This window comes from Carica papaya, chromosome 8 (assembly GCF_054855325.1).
Source record: "Carica papaya isolate Zhongbai chromosome 8, ASM5485532v1, whole genome shotgun sequence".
Classification (NCBI taxonomy): Eukaryota; Viridiplantae; Streptophyta; class Magnoliopsida; order Brassicales; family Caricaceae; genus Carica; species Carica papaya.
In genome coordinates, this window is record NC_142316.1 from 35551657 (window position 1) to 35573547 (window position 21891).

Sequence of the window (21891 nt, forward strand, 5' to 3'; positions counted from 1 at the left end):
GACCGCATAAGCAATAGACAAAAAATGTCATCGTTCAAAAATGAACATTATACTTGAAAGTTTAGTACAGTAATTTGCTAGTTTCTACCACGAGTCACATTTCAGAGAGTTTCTTCATTCTCTACAAACAGTGGAGACATTAGGAACTGTGGGGACATGCAAGAGAGTGGATAATACACAAACGCGGTTTATGTGGGCATTTATACAGAATCACATACTTTGCTTATATGTAAACAATACACGTAGTCATGTATAAATTAAGAAAAACATCGAGCCCTCATGATTCAACAAAAAATCTACTTCGAAGAGAAAAAAAAATCTCGACAGGAGAATCTCTCCATCGCTACATGCATGGAATTACACTGTTTCCAAAGACCAGTGTATATGTTGGTAAACTGAAAACCCAAATCAAATGTACAAGTATTCAATATTGCAAAGGAACAATTATTCATCTTAATGGACTTCAGTCTTTTACAGCAGCTCCCTTGAAATTGAGCAGGCAGGCAGCAAAGCATAATAACAGCTTTAAAACTCTCCTTTTATGACTGAAACTCGGATTTATAGGCTTGGTGTAACAAGTAGTTCTACGATTATCAATGGGAAATATTCAATAATTCAGTGGTTTAGCGGGGTACTGACAGACTGGCTTTTGTGGTCTTACCAGTATTAGACCGTGCTGATGTCCACACGGCTTTTGTGGAGCTGAAAGGCTGGGGTGATCCAACTTCCACAACTACATTGAATGCCTGACCAGTTGAAGTAACCTAACCGGGCTTCACAATGAGCACAGGACAACTTGCCCTCCAATGCACCTTCTTCAACTAAATGTGACAACAAAGAACAATTCTCAAGAATTAAACTCTGATTACCATGCAAATAACAACCACAAAAACCTAACACCTAGTTTGAGAGTTTGAGGGTTTTAAAAAACGTAGGATTAAAATAAGCACTTCCTTGGGAGTTACCAATAAGAAAGGATAAAATTTTTAAATCAAAACATTGTTGGATTCAAGTTTTCTGATAAATTAGTGAACAGATTTGGAAACTTAATATATTGTTGAATAAGTTATGAAATACCCTAAGCCTCCAATCTGGGGTTGAATCATTGGAGGACTATAAAGATTTCTAAAGGTGTTTAGAGTGTCACCACCTGACCCAATTTTACGCCTTTTAGAATGCCAAACATGGGCAATAAGTTTTACCTTCACTCGACTTTACTCCTGAAAGATAAACCTAGGATGCACTAAACAAGATTCTATGAGATAATGGTTGAATCTAATTTATGATCTATTAGCAGAAAAAAGGCAAAGGAGATACAGGAAAAATGCAAGGCCTACAAAGGTGGTCAAAATGGGTTACATTCACAAAAAAGAGTAAAATATTTCTTCGTATTTTCTGTTAGGTTTCAGTTCAAATTCATAATATACAGGTGTAACACTGACATTAAGAATCATTAAATAATTCTATGAACTCTCAAATATTCTAGACAAGTGTTAAATGCTTTTACCTGCTGTCATCCACCGTAGAGGTTCAACAAAAACAGAAGAGCACTCAGTTTCTGCAGACTTAAAGGGGTTGCCACTTCTCCGCTTCTGCCACCCAAATGATGTCTCACCCTCTCCTGGTGCGTGATCCACAACATTTTCCTGCAGCGCAACAACTCTACGGCATTTCTTGCAGCGATAAACAGGTGTTCGATTATTTTCTCCATTTGCAGATAGCTCTAACTTAGAGGAAACTTCTTTTGGCAGGCCCGGATCAGCCCCAAATTTAGAGCTGTCTATTTTCTCCCCTCGATTATATGAATCACCTGATTAATACATAAAATATCAGGCATACGATAGATGCATAATAAAAAGGGGAAAGAAGAAGAAGAAAATTTGTGAGTTCGAAAGAAAGGAATAAAGTTATAAGTATATATACACTTAACAGTTAAAAGTACATTAAACACTACTTTTCTTCTGGGGAGTTGGCTTGGATGTAGCTTTCCCCAGCAATATGCATATTAAACCCCATTACTGGTTCTGCCCATGGGAGTGAGAACATCTATAATTAGTTTCTTCCTCAGGTGGTTGAACAAACCATGACCATTAATATTTTGTCTAGTCTAACATGCCTATCGGAAACTTCTACTTTCCCCAAAAAAAAAAAAAAAAAAAAAGGTTCTAGTATAATGCGACATAATGACTTTTTTCTATAGTTATAATTTAGCAAATGCTGTGTAAAGGACTAAGAAAAACAGCTAGCTTCGAAATACTTGAACTGGAAGCCTTACACTAGACTGCTTGGCCCGGTACCAAAGTTATTGTTACTAGGCCTTACTCCTTTCAGGCCTACTACCTTGCTTTCAGACATGCTTGTGAACCATATTCTGAATCTGTCTTCCATAACTAAAAATGATTCAGAATATTATATCAACAAGAAACTGAACGGCCTAAGGTTAACATAATCTAGGAACTAATCTCAAAATGGGATTTTTCGAGGCTAAAGAGGATTTGAATAAATCAAGGCACAGCATGAAGAAAAAGAAGAAAAGAACTTGCCTAAAACTTTCAGACGGAATCTCTTGTATATGGGGCTAGCATGATCAACCTTGAAACTCATTTCCTCAAACATTTTTAACTACAGAAAGAATTACACATTACAGAAAATTAATAGACAGACATGTTTTGACACAAGAACTTAGAATAGACTTATGGTGCTTTAATATAAATGCTCAGCTAATACAGCAGTATTTGCATTACCTGCTCCAGAAACCCATCATTGGGACAAACAAACTCACAGCTTTGCCGCATCGAATCAAGGGCTTCTACAGGAAGGAAATATAAGGAAAAAGAGGGAAATAAATGACACATAAATACTAATTATAGTAACAATATAATATTCCACTTTTCTGAAAAAGAACATTCACTTTTCAATAGAAAAAAGGAAAAGCCAAAACCATATAACAATTTGTAAACCACATTACTCCAAACAAACAATGGATTTGTTCAAACCTTCTTGAGACAGTTGTTCAGTTCTCATGAGATATGCTGTAATTATAGCTGCACTGCAACAAACACATACAAAGAATGCTGTGAACCCTCAAGATTGAGAAGTCAAGAATCAAGAGAAGTAGCAACAATGCAAGCCTGTTCTGGGCAATTTCTGACCCAGCAATACAGTTATACAACTAAACGATAGTAGTTCCATCCATATGCACTTAAGAAGGATTGAAGGATCAAATAATAAAAAATAATACCATATAGTTGTCAAGCTCTTAAATTCTGGATTCGATTTTCGACATAACAAATAAGAAGTCAAATGCAATAAGCAGCACATGGATAGAGGTAACATTCATGTTTTAATTATCCTACTCCAACTTTTGCTCTTCAGAGATGAAGACGATATTACAACAAGGATATCCTCTTGTTTTGGTGATACATGATGTGAGGGGAAAGACGGATGAAATACTCTGAAACAGTTACAAAAATAGTATTTCAAGTTCGTAAATCAGATATAGGATCATAACATAGTCAGACTCACCAAGCAGTTACTTTTTACATCTCCATGATGCTGAAACTATGCTCCAAACCAAGCTACTATGAACTTCAAAACTGATTATCAGAATTATGAAGCAAAGGTTCAATTTCTCCTTTTTATCCTCTAAATTTTCAGCTAAATTAATTGGGTTAACATTTAGCAACTACTCAAAACTTCACCAGCCAAACCCAGTTTGCAAGGCCTCTACCAGATGACTTTAGTTAATATCTACAAAACACATAATGGGAATGGAGATGGCCAAGATAAGGAGAAAGCGAATATTACCTTCTCGACACTCCAGCAAAGCAATGCACCAAAACAGCTCCTTCTTTCCTACTCTGATCAACAAAATCCAAGCAAACATCCAAGTAATCCAATAAATTTTCATTTTCCATATCTCTGATTGGTACTGCCATTCTCACAAGCTTTAGATCCTTTCCAGCCAATTCCAACAGATACAGAAGCTTCCCGAGTGACAAACAGCTCTTTGAAGCATCAGTTGAATCATTCACAGAAGCTGGATCATCAGTCCCACCAACATAGACCTTCTTGATTTCCTTTGTTGGTATCCTTAAATCACTGCGCCATTCAGAGAAAAATGCTATAGATGCAGAGCTCAGAACTGACAGGATATGCGAGATCCCATAGCTACCATTTTGGAGAACTTCAGCTGCGTCACTAATATTGCCTATGAATAGATTCTCGCGGATAAGGTGCGGCATGACAAGATGGAGATGAAGTCTGTTCCAACACCCTAGTCAGTCTTTCTCTGCAACTTTAACATTCCTTTCATTGGTATTCTTAAATGTGTATCATCAAAGGTTAAGAGGAAACTAAAATTCCAGGAGGAGACAATCATGCCATCTTTGATTGGCAGGGAAGATAAAGCAAATCATAACATGTTCTGATATTCACGCTTCATTCTTCAAATTCTCAAACAACAGATTACATTAAAACAGTCAAATTCATTCATATAACGGATTTCCAAACCACAGAACTAGAAGATCACCTCATTCTCGTATTTTAATCAATAAAACTCAAATCTAAAACAATTTTAATCCTCTAACAAAATCTAAAGAGGAAATGTTTGGAAAAACAACTAAATTAACTTCTATACCTTAAATTTCCTACGGAATAAAAACGGTCACGTCACGAATCTACACAACAACATCGCTCACTTAAGCTTTTTTTTATGATTATTATTTCTTTTAGTATTTCACTCAACAATACCGAAATTCCACTTCACTCATTTTTTGTTTTACACTCTTCTTCCCAACCAAACAGGATTCACAGGACAAAGAACGCAAGAGGACTCCTCCCAGCACAATAAAAGCGGTCAGTTCCATTTCAAAATCGAAAACTGATTTTTTTTTTTTCTCTCGCATATCATTACACATGAATTTCCGAAAGTCGAAGTAAATCAAAATCCATTGGATATTTTAAGAAGAAAAAAATAAATAATAAATAAGAGACTCTCACTCACCCGATGAAACGGAATATTCCGGCGAGTGAATCTTCTCTATCTCTTCGCTTCTTCCTCCTCTATCGTTTTCCGAGAAATATCAAAACAGTTAAGCTTATATATACACTTGTTCTCCCGTGTGAGGAACTGCAGTCGAGCTTTCGTACGTGCGAGCTTTTAGAAATCATCAATTCCAGGTTGCCCTTTCCACGTGTCGATAGAAAAATAAAGCCGGTGGCTTTTGGAATATTGCTCGCGTACTTTCAGTTAAAAGGCGGGGTCCACGAGATTGACGTGGCAAGATCAGGATTCTTGGATTTGAATCGATTGGCCAGCTTGATTGTGTGCCCCACGTCGTCGTTTCATTGCACTTATATTAAAAGAAGTTTGTAAAAAAGAAAATGCATTTAAAATTGAAAAGTTTCAGGCATCCTTTCAACAAGTTTCAGAAAAAGAAATTCTATCATGAATCAAATTTTATCACCTGACATGGAAATGTGATACCCACCATGTGATGAGTTACAAATAAGATGCTTTATAATTGTTAGGTAATTTGATTTTTTATTTATTTCCATAAGATGATGATGTCATTTAGATAATTAATTTAATTTTTTAAGGGCAAATAATATGGTGGCCAACTAATTTATATCAATATGTTATGGTCAAGATCATGTTCTATAATTAAATGTATAATGTAATCCATGAGTTGTACATAATGCTAAGACAAGCTTTTCATCTTGCAAAAGATGTCATGCTTACAAAAGATCAAAAAAAATTTATGATTCATCTGAACTCTCTACAATTGTTCCTCTGCCAGACCTTCAATTCAATTCAACACCACCAGAGAAAGTAGTAGTGGTCTTGGTTGTCTACAACAATAGTGTATCTAACAACACTGAACTGGAATGGGATCACCTTCTTTACAGAAAAAATAACGACTTATGTGAAGAAAAGATACTCCTCCTTACCACAATCCAGCCGTTTATTTAGTTCTCGTTCGGTTATAAACTTCCCTCATCATCTGCGACAAGATTCTGCAATGTACTTTGTTACATGAGCTAAGCCAGAAGAACTGTGACCACCGGAGAAGTGATGGGCTGCATTGTAAAGTTGGTGCTAATTTTAGGGTGTGAAGGTTAAAAAGTAATAATGATAATAATGATTCAGCTTCCTTCTCCATCCATGGTATAAACAGGTATTTGCCAAATCTTTGTATTCTTTTTTGGGTCGTCGGTCAGGCCGAGATCTGTGTCACCTTCTTTAAATGTTCTTATGAATGTTTTTGCCCCCATTAAGATGAGCCTTTCAATCATGAATAACTGATAATTGTTCTCAATCAATGGATCCAAGACCTGACTATAGTTTGATGAATATGCCAATTTGTACCTGCAAAAAGGGTTTAAAAAAAAAAGAAATTATCGTAAATATTTTCTAACAGAAAAGTTTACACAAACTTGTGTACTAATTTTCAGCATTTTCATCTTCCTAAGTAAAACAGAAGTTTTCAACCTCACTTTTTATGAAGGGGTTAAAGTAAAGTAGGAATTTGATTAACACCATAAAAATATTTTCCTATATTTAAAAACATAGTATAAATTACGACAAAATAAATAATTAGAGATCTTTACTGAAAAGATAATGTTAGATGAATTACGAAACCTTCCTATAGTTACTAGGAGTCTATATTATTGAGAAGTATTATTATAGTAATTTAACTATTTAGGAAATCTAATACTAGCCTATTTTGCATTAAAACCACTTCTAAAGCAGTCTGCCCAACTATTTGCAACCATTATAGATGTCAACCTTAGAGGTTATTATAAGTAACTCTTTATTTCACTAATTGATCATTCAAGTATTCAATAAAATTTTGAGAATTTCTCATTATTGATTATGTGACTCAATCAACTCTTAAGTGTGATGTCTAAGAACTCTAGCTATAATATCTAGGTTTCCTCCCAATTTCTTAGTAGGCATTTAACCATAATTTTTCCTACATTAGGTTATTAGCAGAGAAACGAATCACTGGGAGATAGATTCTACTATTTAATCAGGACAAATGAGTGGCTTTGCAGGATGCTTCAGATGAGACTGACCCTTCCCCAAGAAAATACAGTCAGAAAGGCGAGGGCCCGTTGTCTGGACTGCATTTCCAATTAACCCCATCAAAAGTATCTAACCTTCCATCATTATGATAGAAATCGAATCCTTTTTTTTTTGCATAGAAACCAGACATCCTTCCTTCTGACCTTTTCTGAGAAGCACATAGTTTGTTTTTCCTCAAAATGACCTCTCAAACAAGGATATTTGGAAACACTGATGTATTTAACCCTCCTCTAGAAAATAAGCCATAATGATCCAATGACAGTAACCATTACTCCAGTGCCAGGACAGCCAATGGCCCCACCATGCCCGTATCAACTTTCAACTCAAGCCTATCCTAGAGCATCATTTTTTTTCTCAAATTCAGGTTAGGCTCGCTCATCTGTTTTGTTTCGAGTCATGGCAATTAAGCCACTAGCACTTAGTTTCTGAGTTTATTATTTTCTGATACAGAAAGTACTGTACAATTGGCAATTACTGCATTATTTTACTCTCTACTAGCATTCACCTCAAACATGTGAGAGTGTTCCACTCCTTTGTGTTTATTATTAAACTTCTTGGCAGAAAAATTTGAGTGCATCATACTATACTATTTTTATCTCAAAAATACTTTTGAATCCAAGTCCTCAATAAGATGTTATACATGGTAGAAGGCCAACTATAACAGAGATAGCAAATATAGATGTTATCTTTGGAAGTGCAGAAATCTGATACTTGGTGAGAGTTAATTTTATAATACATTGTCAACATTGTTTAGAGCTCCTCAATTTAGGTAGGACTTGTCAAATGTTTAAGGAAATGAAAAATCTTTCATATCCATTTCAAATGCCAATCAAAGAGAAAAAGCTGTGTATTTCAGTCAACAAGACCCTAAAAATAGCTATGTTTTACGATTTTCAATAGAAACCACAAAAAAAAAAAAAAAAAAAAGAAAAAAAGAATTAAGAAAGATCTAGCTCTGGATGATATTATGTGAGCTTAAACAATGTATACCTGATGGAAAGAGGTGAGAAAAATCCCGGTGTCCGCTCATTTGAAGCGATAAAAAGTGTTCGTCCAGGGGGAACCCACTTTGCAATTCTGTGGATGATAAACTCTGGACGTGTATCCCTATCAAGATGAGGATGTAAACTCCTTTGAACCCCAAATCTGTCTTTCCTAGTTTTTATTTTATCTCCTCGACGAACATGAATTGCATCATAATCACCAAGTAATGCCTTGACCTGTTAACATGAAACCAATTAGAGCTCAGTGCATTTTGAGAGCCTTCTACAAGAACAGAAAATAGAGAATGGATAAAATTCATGCACTAATACACTTCCCAGAAAATGTTTGACAATTAATAGCAATGCACACTCTGTTCTGGAAGTGGACATTCCAAACTTTAGTATTTGCCAGTAGGCCAGTGCCATCAAGTTGAGAAAAAGAGAAAAGGAGGAGGAAGTTCAAACCAAAAGCAGTTTAATTTCCACAAACGTTTACTTTTCTAGTTTGAGATCAACAACTAATGATGCAGCATTGGGGATAGACAAGTAAGCCTCAAGACAAAGAACTTAAACTTTAAGACAAGTAAGCCTCCAGACCATACAAGCACATAGCAAGCCCCTGCAAAAGGTTTAGTTAACATGCCAGATTTCACCAAACATATAAATGGAACATCACTATAAATGCTATCCAATTATATCTTCGAAATGATCCACATTAACAGCTATCCTTCTTCATTAAAGGACGATCTTAGTAAATAACTAAATAAACACTTGGGTTAAGAGTCAAGCTAGTAAAATTTCTTACACGCCCCTGTGCAGGAGCCCAAGTATAGAGTGCAATGCTCAACATGTGTATAAACAACCATATGTAGACATGTGAAACTTCGTGGTTCTTCTGTGCATGTGGACAAGTTCCAACAGAAGTTAGGATTCAATTGTTAGTTTATGGACCTCCAGAATTATCCAGGACCAGGATCAGAAAATTTTCCATCATTAAGGCACAGGTAACAAGAAAGTCCATTTACAAAGGACTAGAAACATGAGGAACAATATGAATCCATCAAATGCTCAACTACATTGTTTTATACATTTAATAGTAGAACCTCATTCCCCCTCAAATAGAAGGAAAAGGTGTAGTTATCAGTTTTATTTGGAATGCAAAACAACCAAAAGGCACTATAAAACTATTAAGGTATTTACATATGTTATATACCTTTTCTGCAGCATTTCTTAATTTTTCTGCTGCCATTGAAGGAAGAAATGAATATGGCAACATTATGGCACTGCGGTTGTTACGATCTTTGCACTCCATAAACCTGCATAGACATGACAATTGTTGCCCATTCAAAACTTAGCAAACTAAAGTATCCCAACTTAGTAACTAATATAAGGAGATCAAGAATAATCGATTAAATGATGGCTAGACTACAAGGAACAATGCCCGATCACCTTTTCATCCAAATCGAAGTTGGCATTATGAAAAGACATGTTACTCATACAAAGAGTAGACATGTATGCATGTATTTATCCAATCATCATATGGCTGTGCCTCTAGGCCCTGATCAAACAAGAAAAATTAAAGGGAAGGGCAACAAAAAAACATAAAAGTTACCATGATAGAGGGCTTGCAGTTCGATTAATAAGCAATAGATTGGAGAAACGGTCATTCTCTTTCAGTTCAACCCGGCTAATTCCTTCCACATGGGCAATCCCTCTCTTTCCCAACTTCATGCTAGTAGACAGCACAACATGCCACATTTCTGAATTGTCTAAAATTACAGGTATTGTTTCAGATATAAAGTCAATATCATACAGAGAATCCATAGCACAAGAGCTTGCTGCCCACCTGCCAAATTAAAACAAGAGCATCTTGATTCTTTTCTTTTTTTGCAATAGATATGTAAATGTGCTTGTTAATGTACATCTATCAGTAAAAGATGAAGGTTATTTCTTTTACTTTTCTGAAGGAGAGAGTCTACACATTCAAAACCAATAGGTAGCAAATATGAATTCACCTTTCTTCTGAACTACTATTGTTAGACTGATGAAGGATCCCTTTCTTATTGTGCACTGGATTGATGCACATCCTGGAAGGCATCACAAATGTTCTGCAACAAGAAGAAGATAGTAAATTGCAAGTGTGAGATCTTACAACTCCCCCTCCCCCCAACCAAAAAACAAAAGGAGCAGAATAAAGCTGATATTTGATTCTGTGAAAATTGAATTGCTCAACTCTGCTGCACTCATATAAATGGTGTTATCAGACTTCCTTGATCTCAAAGATTTAAGATACCAGCATGAACCTCCAAGATGATCAATATGGCAACAAAAGAGTTTAGAATTGCATAAGCAAACTGTAGTTGTTTAGTTCCCATCACAGAGCCAAAACTAAAGCAAAATAATGTTACAGGATTAGAGAGTAAATTCAATCAATGAAGTCTAGAAATTTCAAATCCCACGAAGTAAACAATGACCGGATATCTTAACATACGATTGGCTTGCCATGGAGCTAAACAAAATGAAACAAAGCAAAATCCTAAATCTTACATTTTCAATAACCCGATAGCCTAATAAACCCAGTAAGTGCAGCGAACGACGTTGCATTTCCAGATTCCTTCCCTCAGATCCCCAGTACAGACCACTAGAAAATTCAGTGCACTTTCATTTCCCAAATTCCCAGCAACCAAACAGGGAGAAGAGAACTAACTATTTGAGCCCACTTACCTGTTAAGGAACATAGCCTCTTCAAGGGCGCACCTGAGGCTAGATTCTTGGTGACCAAGACCCTCACACGAATCGCAATGCTTTCCCGGGCAATCAATTCTGTCCCCCCAGTACAAGTATTTTTCAGAGAGAGAGTGCTCTCTCTTGGGCTTCTGGGGTCTCACGAGAGATGCTAGGGCATTTTGAGAAGCTAAAGCGAGCTCACCGGTGGATATTACAGAAGAGAAAAGGAAGAACAACGCTACTGTAGTAATAGAGATCATAACGAGTTTAATGGCGGATCCGGGTTTAGTTTTGTGCTTGAGGGTTTTGTTAATTGTCGCCATTGAAATTGCAGGGAATCAGAGAGGGACGAGAAGAAGATGAAGAGAGGAATAGCAGAGAGAAGAAGTCTGTAAATCCTTCAGTGAGATCCCTGCCAGGTCATCACCGCAGGGGCCCATACAAGCAAGCGTAAGATATCATTGCATCGGGTCATCACCGTCCGATCTAAGAGCCAGCGGTCGGGGGAGATCTCCACGTTCGACTACTGTCGGGCACATTTTACTTTAATCAATTAATTAATATCTTATGTTACTTGGTAACTTCTTTATTTACCATTATTTAATAAATTAATTTCTTAATAAAATAATTTTGATAAATGTATAAAAAAAAAATTTATAATTGATGTACGGATTAATGCAACAATTTAAATAATCTCTAATAAATATATATATAATTTTATTTTTAAATTAACATTTATAAAAAGCAGGTAATATAACTGGTATAGTGAGACAAAACAGTGCTGTAAAAAGATTTGATAACCATATTGGATCAAGATTTGGGGGGGGTACACAAGGGATAAACCCAGAAACCATGAAATTAAAAGTTTTAAAGCTGTCTGCTGAGTGACGCTAAATACATTCTTTTACCATCCACCCTCATCTGTACAAACCTCATCAACACCAATCACCACTAAGCTAAACTGGGAGAAGACAACCAAAAAAAAAAAAAATGGAAACACAAGAAGGGTGGGATGAGAATGGCTTGAGCTGACAAACATGTCTTCACTAACAACGGATCGCCCAGTTTAGGCTCGGTTTCAGAGTGTCTGTAACCCGGTTTACCCAGTTACAAATATCAATTGCTGCTGGCTAAAGCCTTAACATATTCTTCTCCTAATGGGCAGCCATGGCACGGCTTCTGTCCCCTTCAGACACTTCCCTCTTCCACAAGCTGAGTTGAACACCGACTTCTTTCCTCTGTTCTCGTTTTAGGTCTTCTGAAATGTTCGAGAAGATACCCCGTGTAAAAGTCTGACAAAACCTAAGAAACTAAGCTTCCCATCTGAGTGTCTTATCCAGTCTTGGAGAACTACATGCACGGGTACTGATGGGCTGAGTCCAAGCTCCTGGTAAAACAAGATCCATTTTTTGTAACAGTTAGTGCTGACGTCATCCATTTCGAAGATGCAAGACCAGGTTACCTATGTGATGATGAAAGCTTCACAGGAACTTAAACAGCACTTGTCAGATTATAATCTTTCACTTCTTGTCCATTATGTTAGGCAATTGAGAGTCGGACAATAAGTGGAAAATGTGGATCCCAAGTCTATTGTATTACCGATTGAAAAGGCAAATTTAGTGGAAATAATTCTACAAGATGAATTTATAGGTTTCGATGAATCACTTTAGGATGACTTTAAGCACAAATCTAAAACAATCAATGCATTATAGCACTCTTCTATCTGCCAGTACTTTCCTAGCTCAAGACTCAGATAAAGATCACTTTAACGTTTCGTGTATTTGTATTCATAAAACCAGAAAAAACATTCATGTCTGTGTGCGTGCATAAGCCAGAGAGAGACGTAGATTAGAATAAGACTGTTAGAAAGCTTACTGAAGCAAGTTCCTCAATCATAATGGGCCTGTTTCCATCCTTCTCAAATAACTCATAAGCACGCCGAGCATGTTCCTCCCAACTCTCCATTCCTTCCAGTTGGTGCACACTTATGGCAGAAGCACAAAATTCTTCAAAATCTAATTTCCTAAATTGAAGAGAACTAACCTGCAGTGTGTAAGAATATAAAATCAATCACTGCTTTTAATATCTTATGTTTAAATTATATTAATCTGGAAATGGCAATTACTCAATGAGGAAAAAGGAAACCTTAATTATCCTTCCTACTTCTTACCATGCTGACATAATCTAGGACCCGCGAATCTTTCATGGCATCAGTGGAGTTCTTCAAAATTGCCTACAAAATATTGATGAACATTTATGATGAGTTGAGAAACAACTACAAAGGTTCTACTAAGATAACAACTCCCGAAGATAAAAGCGAAAAATAGAACAAACCGTCTTATAGTTCTGCAAAGAAATAAATCCACTTTTATTTGGCCCTAACAATGTGAATTGCTCGCGTAGATAGGCTAGCTGAGGCACGGTTAATGTCTTCGCAAGTGCCTGTCATAATAGCAAAAGATTTGTCTGACTATTAATTGTTCCACAAATGCCAAGATCTGCTTATGCATGTAAAATTGCAGATATCTGTGCAATGTACTATATTTTATGGTTTTCGAAAAATGTATTCAAGTGCTTGTATTAGTGACTTGACTGCTTAGCAAAAGGTCAGTTTTAATTCGCATACTTGCCTCAATTAATTGCAATATTTAAGGATTTTACTGGGGAACAGATAGCTGCAGTTTAAATTAAATAGTAATATTTTCACGAAAATCAACAATCATTTTGATTTTGTGTCAACAAGTTAACCAAGACCGAAACATGTGCTTGGGTCACTGCTGCCAAATATAATGAGATGTAAACTTAATTTCTACATGCATAGGATGAAAGAGGACGAATTTTGTGGTTGGATATTTGTCAAGTGTTGCAAAATTCTAACAATATTATCAAGCAACAAAATTGTAAGTAGACAAATAGAAGATGTATAAACAAAATTCTGATGAAAAATGGAAAAAAACTTTGGTTATGTTTTAGAAAAAGCACAAATATGCATGGAATTCATTTGTAAATCCGCGTTCATTTTAGCTAGAATATGACAAAAGTCCTACTTAACTGATAAAAGAAGCTCGGAATTTTATGTCGTATCAGAACAACACATCTGAATTTCACTAAATTATAAGGGAATTTAAAATGTATTGCTGTAATACCAAATGAAATTCTTCATGAGCTTAATTTTTCTCATCTCCTAATATAATTTTGTACTACAGAATTTGATCAGTCACTTGGAATATTACAGCACTTACCCCTAAAGCTGATTTCCGTAGAGAAGAGGAGCATATATATGCCTTTACAAGCTTGTACACAATCATATCAGATGGTATCTTTATTTCATGATAACTAGCAAGCCATGGATGACCTAAGCATAAAACAAGCAGGCAGCAATCATTAATATGACACTAGGAAAACAAAAACAGCTATACTAGTGTCATCCAAGAAAAATGCAAATGGAACGAAAATTGTAAAGGTACTCTCTTAGCAACCAACTCAAATTGTTTGCTATCACAAAAAAATTTCCTCAAGTGTGTAATTTAAGACTTCAATACCATTTCTGTGGAGGTCAATAACCAGAAATCAAGCAACATAATCAGGAAACAACTCTTGACTTACTCAGTGCCTGAGCAGCTGTTAGTCTCTTCCGGTAGTCCTTGTTCAACAATCTTTTCACAAAATCTATAGCATCAAGTGATAAAGAAGGCCAAGGGGCTTCTTCAAAATTAGGTTCTGCTTTAAGGACTGCTCTGAATATTCCAGATTCTGTACGGGCCCAAAAGGGTCGGCTTCCACATAGAAGGATGTAAGCGATGACTCCAATACTCCACATGTCTGCTTCAGTCCCATATGATCTATGCAGAACTTCAGGAGCAACATAGTAGGCACTTCCTACAATATCATTTAACCTTTCGTCTGCAGAAGTTCACAATCATCAGATTTTGGTCCATATTTACAGACCCAAAAGGAAAATCCTAGGTAAAATTCTGACCTGGTTTCACATAGTCAGAAAGTCCAAAATCAATGGCCTTCAATGGGGAAGTCTCATCCTTAGTAGTAAATAGAAAATTCTGAAACATTATAGGTGCATGATTAGGAACAGAATTGTCACATTTGAAGTCTTAATTAGCCATTTAATAATCATAAAAATATCTCAGGTGGTGCATACAATCATCAGTTGGTTCAGGCAAAGCAAGTAGGTGGACTATAACCACAACTAATTAGACACTTCTAGCAGTGAAACATTCAACTGTAGGAGGCACAGTTGGTGGCAAGAACTTGAATTTCTCAATAAGCAGTTCAGAGAATCTTCCTAGCTTGTCTAGACTACAGATGGGCATTTTCTAAACGGTGTAGGATCTGAAACCTCGGAACCTCTTGGTGCAGGATTCAAAACTTCAACACTAGCTTGTAAGAAGCTTATTCATGTAAATTAAGTACAAGAAAAGAGAAAGAATCGGAAAACATGACCATTGAAGATTCCAAATCAGATGAGAGATTTTATAAGTCCAATTAGCGGATTTCCTTCAAATCACGTGGATTCAGTGCCGAGTTGCAGATAATTTATAGGACAGGATAAACAAAATCCTAACAGAAGAAAACCCATGTTCCTTATCTTGGCAAAGAGACTGATCAGAATCATTCATCAGGCATGCATAATATATAATGTTATGTCCACAAAAAGCAATAGAAGGGGCGGTAATCAAATAGTTACCCAGAAATTAAGATTTACTGCCAGTGTAAAGTCAACCAGTCTTTCCTAGTTGCTAGAACTCCAGGATAAGTGATAATGAGCTTAAGTTTTTGTTTTAGCCACCATAAAGTATTAAATGGTAAGAGTTAATTTACCTCTGGCTTAAGGTCACGGTGAACTACACCCTGGAGATGACAATAAGCCACCACGCTTAAAATCTGAACCATAACAGCCTTTGCATCTTCTTCCGGGTATTTTCCACCCCTAGAAAACCCAAACAGAAATTCAGCAAATCATAAAATATAAAAAATATTACATAACAAGAAAAGCACACAAGAACAAGTGTACCTAGAAAGTATTCTATCCAGTAGCTCCCCACCTTTGCACAACCTGAAAAGCAAAATAATTTAGATTAAGATCCATAAGTTAAAAGTTCAAAAAGCTTCCAATACTATATTCAAACTTCAAATGGGCATTACAATATTTAAAATAAGTAAGCATGTTTCACTCTATCCCCGGTTTGTCCCATAATTATCATAAATATATACAAGAAATATTTAATCAGCTTTGAATAATAAATATCTTTACCAGATTCAGACTCCCCAGCTCATCTATAGATTTGCTAAAAGCATTCATCAGCGTATTATATTGGAAAGAAGACTTGGCCATGCCAAACCTATTCCAAATTGATGGAAATTCAGACTAATTTTCAATACTGTTGGTGCTAAATGACGCACACAGCCAAATTTAGCAGTTTTTAATAAGTTGATTGTATCTACTCCAGCCAAGACAAAATAGTGAGTCCAGAACCCCCACCATAAACCATTAATATAATATTTATTCAATAAAAAGAAGTGCAAAATAATAAGAGCTGTGGTAAGAATAGATTGAGACTCAGACTTACTCCATGACAACATAAACATTGTCATCATCTTCATACGCATCATAAAACTGCACTAGGTTCTTATGACCGGTCAAAGCCCGCAATATCTTAACTTCTCGCCTTACATCTTCAATTGCAATTGCTGTTGTCATCTGCCAATAATTATTTTATTTTTATTACAAGAAAACAGAGAGATAGTTGGTTTCAATATTAAGCACCCAGAATGATAAATACTCATTATTGACTATCAGGATTCCTTTTACTCATACATTGATGATTAAGAAACAAAGTGACATTTGTACTTTGTGCTGTATATGAATTTAACTAACTCAAAACACAATATCATACACAACATCAAACACATTATCGCAGCTTTATCGAACCTACCAAATCCAATTAATGGAAAATAGCAGCAAGTATCAAACTGGATTATTGTTTACGATGATGGTAAGAGCATTTTTGCTTGAAATTGACTATATATATGAATCTAATTTAATCAGAGAAACCAGCTTGAAGTACTTACGTGCTTATTGCTTAATCACTGAGAAAAAAACTCATTTGGTCAAGTGCTGAATCTGTCTAAATGACGAAAGCACAAGACTAAGATAACCTCATAGCATTGTCATTCCCAAAGAATAATACCAAGGTGACACAACATAATCCCTTCCAACAGTACCGACATATGAGCAGGTAAAATGAATGACATAAGACAGTCAAAGTAGAGCAATAAGAATCAAAATATGATGTTCAAGATCAGCTCGTAGAAAACAAAAAAAAAAATAAAATGTTTCCAGAAGAACAAAAATCTAACACATGAATAGGACATATTCGAACCAAGAAACTTTCATGGCAACCAAGAAGAGACCCATAATGTTTTTCTCTCATCAGAATCAGTAGTGGAAAACTTACAGACCTTAGACTTTGGGATAACTTTGACAGCCACATCTTGGCCCTTCAAGCTTCCTTTCTTAGCCTTGGCAGAGCAAGTGTAACCAAAATGCCCACGACCCACCTCCTCGCCAAGCTCATAATGGTATAAAAACTGTTTTGAGAATCCAAAGCTCTTGTCCAAACCAACCTCAGGCTCATTACCCTCAGGAATAGAAGCCTCGTTGGGCTTGACAGAGCCGTGTCTCCGTGCTAGCAGTGCCCTTATATGCTTTGCCGGTGAAGGAGGCGGAAATGGACGCTTGAAGATGCGCAATGGCGTGGAGTTCACACTTGATATTGCAGGCGAGGTCTTGAAGAGGCTTGGCAATGGGCTTGGGCTATAAAAGGGGAAGTTAGAAGATTTTGTCGTGTGGGAAGAAGGTGGTGGATCAGCTTCGCCAGGCACCGGAAGGTTTTTGGCTTGATGTTCAATGGGTTTTCCATGACAGAGTCCCATGGAAACAGAAATTCAAGGTAAAGCAAGATCAAGACTTTTGAAAGAAAATTAACAATAAGAAATTTGAGGATTGTCACCAGGAAGCAATCAAGAAAAGCGGCAGTGATTTTTTTTTTTTCACACCATAACTAGATAGAGATGAAAGACGGTTCCCGGGTCGATTCAATGGAATTTCACAGCTTGATCAATAAAAAGAAAGGCCCAGAAAAAATCAAACCAGTAAGTAATTTTCCAAGGAAATTCAAACTCCGGGAAATTTCCAAAAGCAATTCAACTTTACTGATAAAAGAGACAATGCTTGGTAGAAAGAAAAGAAAGAACCCAGAAACAAAAAACTTGTGAGTGAAGCAACTAGCAAGAGAAAAGATATGCGAGAGAACGTAAAGAAGAAGAGGAAGAGAATTTCACGCCAGGAAGAATGAAAGAATAAGAGAGGCAAGAAAGAAAAAAAAAAAAAGAAAAGAAAAAACAAAAAAAAAAGAAAGTGGGTTAAAGATGCTACCCAGAGCAACAAGAAAAGGGAAAAGAAAAAAAAATAAAGGCAAGGAACCCAAGACTTCTTTATTTCTGCTTTTTGTAAGCTTTTTCGTTAATGGGTTTATTGTGGGAGTGGAAGTATCAATCTTGCCATGGATGGTTTGTTAGAGACGATGGAGAGAAAGAGAGAGGAGAAGGTTGTCTTCTTCTCTCTAATAATAATGGAAGTGGGGTTGGGTTTTGGATCCTTCCAGCCTGTCCTTATTGAAATCCCAAAAGGAAAAATACAATTACTTACACCCAATATATATATTTGTAGAGGGAGATGCATATAATGCCTCTTGCGGATATAAATATATACATACACATACACACACATTTGTATGCCAACATTATAAGACGTTTTAGAAACTGAGCTATATATATATATTTTTTTTGGGGTATTTTTCAACTTTGACCTGCTTTTGTTTGCCATTTGAAAGTTCTTGTCTTTTACCCTTTTTATTTTTTTAAATAAAATTCTTCAAATTTAAAATTCTCTAAAAATATAATGTTAGTTTACATGCAGACAAAAATAATAACAACAATAATAATAACAAATATTTAAAATATACGAAATTAATAATCAAAATTTTATTCTCATTTTTTATAATCAAAAACAATTTTATTACAAAATAAAATTAATATAAATTAAATTGAATAATTACAATATTCTAAATTATTCAACTTTTGCACGACAATTAAATATGAATTTATTGTATTAATTTGCAACTTCAAGCTCGCCCCATTAAATTGTTGAATTACAAGACTTTGAATATTAAATTTCACTTAATTAATTAATTAATTAAAATTTAATTTTTGAAATACATTTTTTTCTAGCTAAATCTGTGAAAATTCTATTGAAAATTAAATTCTAAAGTGGGTAGTTGTCATTTATGTTCCTGAAATTCAACATGTTACATTTGGTCACGGTTCGTTTGACGAAACAAATATTGGCTTTAAGAAAAAATATATATATATATATATTTAAAAAGTAAAATAAATTTGATCTCAATTAAATAATAATTTACGGACTCAAGAGTTGTCAAATGGTGGGCCGCTGGCAAATGGCGGTATATATGCCTTCCGTTAATCATTGAGGTGGGCTTTTATGCCAAAGTTGGTGCATCTGCTTTTTTAATTTTTTTTACTATATGGTGTTTAATATTTGGACCCATTTCATATATTATGTATTTGTATAACATATTATTATATGTTAAATTTAATTAAAAACAAAACATATCTATCCGTATATGCCATTAACGAAGGCAGCCATGTGATAAATTAAAAAGTTAATAAACTTCATTTTCTGTCACATTGATATATCACATATATATATATATATATAAATAATTAATTAATTAGCAAAATGTGTATTTTTAACAACTAATTATAACTTATAAATGATGCCAACTCCTAACCAGAAAATCCATAAATTGAGGACCCACTTTTGAAAATAATAATAATAATTGATTACAATTATAATTAGATCACCAACAACTGCATAATAATTTGATTAATTTCAATAATCCACTCGAACCCTAATTATGATATTCGTATTATCATTACAAATCATAGACACATTCATGCAATTGATGCACGATGATGGTACAAATTATAAGGGCATGTCATATAATTCGTAGTAACTTTTTTTTTTTTTTTTTCCGATGTGGGTTATTCCGAGTTGATTTTATCTAAATTACCAAAAATTTAGTTTAAAAAATTTAAGTAGAATTAGAATAATAAAATTTAAATTATATTAAAATTCGCACACGATTTTAAATACAATATAATATATATATATATATATATATATATTATTGTATTATGTAAGGATTGAATTTTCAATCTCTATAGGATTGGAGATAAAGAGAATTTGTATTATTCAAAATATGGGTAAATGGAGTATTAAAATGGGTAGATGAGTTTATCCATTACCGGCATAGCGAGAAAAACAATATGGTATTGAACTCGAAAAAAGACAGGCACAGAGGAAAGAGAGATTTCGTTTGTGGCCCTGCGGTCATGGCTAGAAATTTTTTCAGAAGGGGATGGAGACGATCATGCAAGTAAGATACAAAAGGCTTGGTCGTTTTTTTTTTTGGATTTGGTAAGCATCTTTCCTAGCCACACATACACACACGTACATATATATATATATATATGTGTATATATAGATACATATATATCCAAAAGATGCCCTAAAATGCAGGTAAACCCTAAAGAATTCCATGATGCTTCTTTATCCCAAAGATTGGAGGTTTGTGCAAGGAATATATATGTATATATAAAGCAAGAAATTCTTATTCCTTGATACTTTCTTCTCCGCCCCTCCTTTTTTCCATAGAATAAAGCTCTCTCTCTCTCTCTCTCTCTATCTATCTCTATCTGTGTGTGTGTGTGTGTGTATATATATATATGACTTAAGAAATGGTAGGCCAAGAAAAGTTTCTACAATCTTATTCTCCAACTAAAAGAGATGAAGGGAAGAACGGGAGAGAACGTAATTATGGGAATCTCAATCCGTGTTGGTTTTTGTCAAATCAAATTACTACATAAAATATTGGTACCAAATCTATCTATAACTTTAATTAAATTTCAGATTTTTATTACATTCGTATAAAGTGATTTCTAGGTGTATGCTTTAACCTAATTTCAACACCATCTTCATTGTAAGGCAACTGTGGGAGACAAAATGAGAAAAAAGAAAGAGTTAGATATTGAGGGAGATATAAATATATATATGTATGTATGTATGTACGAAATAGTGATATCGTGATTAGCGGGGAGTAGTATTATCCATAGGATTCTGATGATGAATTAAACATATAAGAAATAAGAAATAGTAATTAACAAACGTTGACCTAATTGCCAAAAAACATATCTTGCTGCGTCAACAAAATTCTCTTGTCCCTCGCTTGCAAACACCTGTACTCCATGTTCTTCCATGTTCACATCCACCTTTTTTTTTTTTTTTTTTAACCCACAACAGAACAGAACATAACCTCTATTACACCCCCATCTCTCTCTCTCTCTCTCTCTCTCTCTCTCTCTATATATATATATTATATAATAATATATACAGAAAAGAAAGAGAAGAAAAAAAAAAGCCTTTTGTGGTGCAAATTGCAGCTTGTGAAAATTGGTGAGGCTCACTTTTTTCTGCGACCGTATCTTCTACTATATGACATTGCTAATTAGGTGACCCACTAAAGGCTGTTTTTCCTTTGTCAAATTGGTCTGACCAGCAGGCGTAAGTGTAATTTTTTGAACAACTTCTGCACAGAGGTTTATTTTTATTGAATACGTATAGGCTAATCCAGTGGGATTGTAGATTCATATTATTAGTTATATTATTATTTTAAAAGTTATTAAACTATTTTTTATATACTTTTTCGTTCTCACACATCTATATATATATATATATATGTGTGTGTGTGTGTGATATATTCGGTCGACATTTTATTCTAAAGGAAACCTGTTTTGATTGAATGAAGCATCTGATAAAAGAAAAAGAAAAGCCCACCCGGTACCGAAAGCTTTGGAATATGGAATCTCATGCAGTGCATTTCAAAATGTGGAGTATGAATCACACTGCAAACCTGAATTTTGTCTACTGCCTAC

The 21891-nt window shown here is 35.0% G+C and overlaps 3 protein-coding genes across 7 annotated transcripts; all 3 read right to left on the reverse strand.

Moving 5' to 3' along the window:
* Positions 1-171: 171 nt before the first annotated feature.
* Positions 172-5157, reverse strand: LOC110811242 (uncharacterized). 5 transcript variants are annotated; one of them, XM_088208779.1, is made up of 8 exons: positions 5006-5157; positions 3808-4291; positions 2997-3049; positions 2745-2809; positions 2544-2622; positions 1508-1810; positions 662-821; positions 172-584 (listed from the first exon to the last, which is right to left on the reverse strand). In XM_088208779.1, exons 2-7 carry the CDS (start codon positions 4242-4244, stop codon positions 667-669), a joined length of 1092 nt encoding a protein of 363 aa, XP_088064905.1. In that variant the 5' UTR covers positions 4245-4291; positions 5006-5157; the 3' UTR covers positions 172-584; positions 662-666. The 5 variants fall into 5 exon arrangements, with proteins under 5 accessions (XP_088064905.1, XP_021893356.2, XP_021893355.2 ...); XM_022037664.2 differs by having other exon boundaries at positions 172-821; positions 2745-2806; XM_022037663.2 differs by having other exon boundaries at positions 172-821.
* Positions 5158-5640: 483 nt separating this feature from the next.
* On the reverse strand, positions 5641-11332 carry LOC110811243 (plant/protein). The gene is made up of 6 exons (XM_022037665.2): positions 10798-11332; positions 10089-10181; positions 9686-9919; positions 9287-9389; positions 8081-8310; positions 5641-6370 (listed from the first exon to the last, which is right to left on the reverse strand). Exons 1-6 carry the CDS (start codon positions 11121-11123, stop codon positions 6148-6150), a joined length of 1209 nt encoding a protein of 402 aa, XP_021893357.2. The 5' UTR covers positions 11124-11332; the 3' UTR covers positions 5641-6147.
* Positions 11333-11579: 247 nt separating this feature from the next.
* Positions 11580-18506, reverse strand: LOC110811244 (CDPK-related kinase 1). The gene is made up of 11 exons (XM_022037666.2): positions 17278-18506; positions 16386-16516; positions 15830-15871; positions 15637-15745; positions 14780-14858; positions 14407-14703; positions 14043-14155; positions 13135-13242; positions 12971-13033; positions 12676-12843; positions 11580-12187 (listed from the first exon to the last, which is right to left on the reverse strand). Exons 1-11 carry the CDS (start codon positions 17749-17751, stop codon positions 12050-12052), a joined length of 1722 nt encoding a protein of 573 aa, XP_021893358.1. The 5' UTR covers positions 17752-18506; the 3' UTR covers positions 11580-12049.
* Between the last annotated feature and the right edge of the window lie 3385 nt (positions 18507-21891).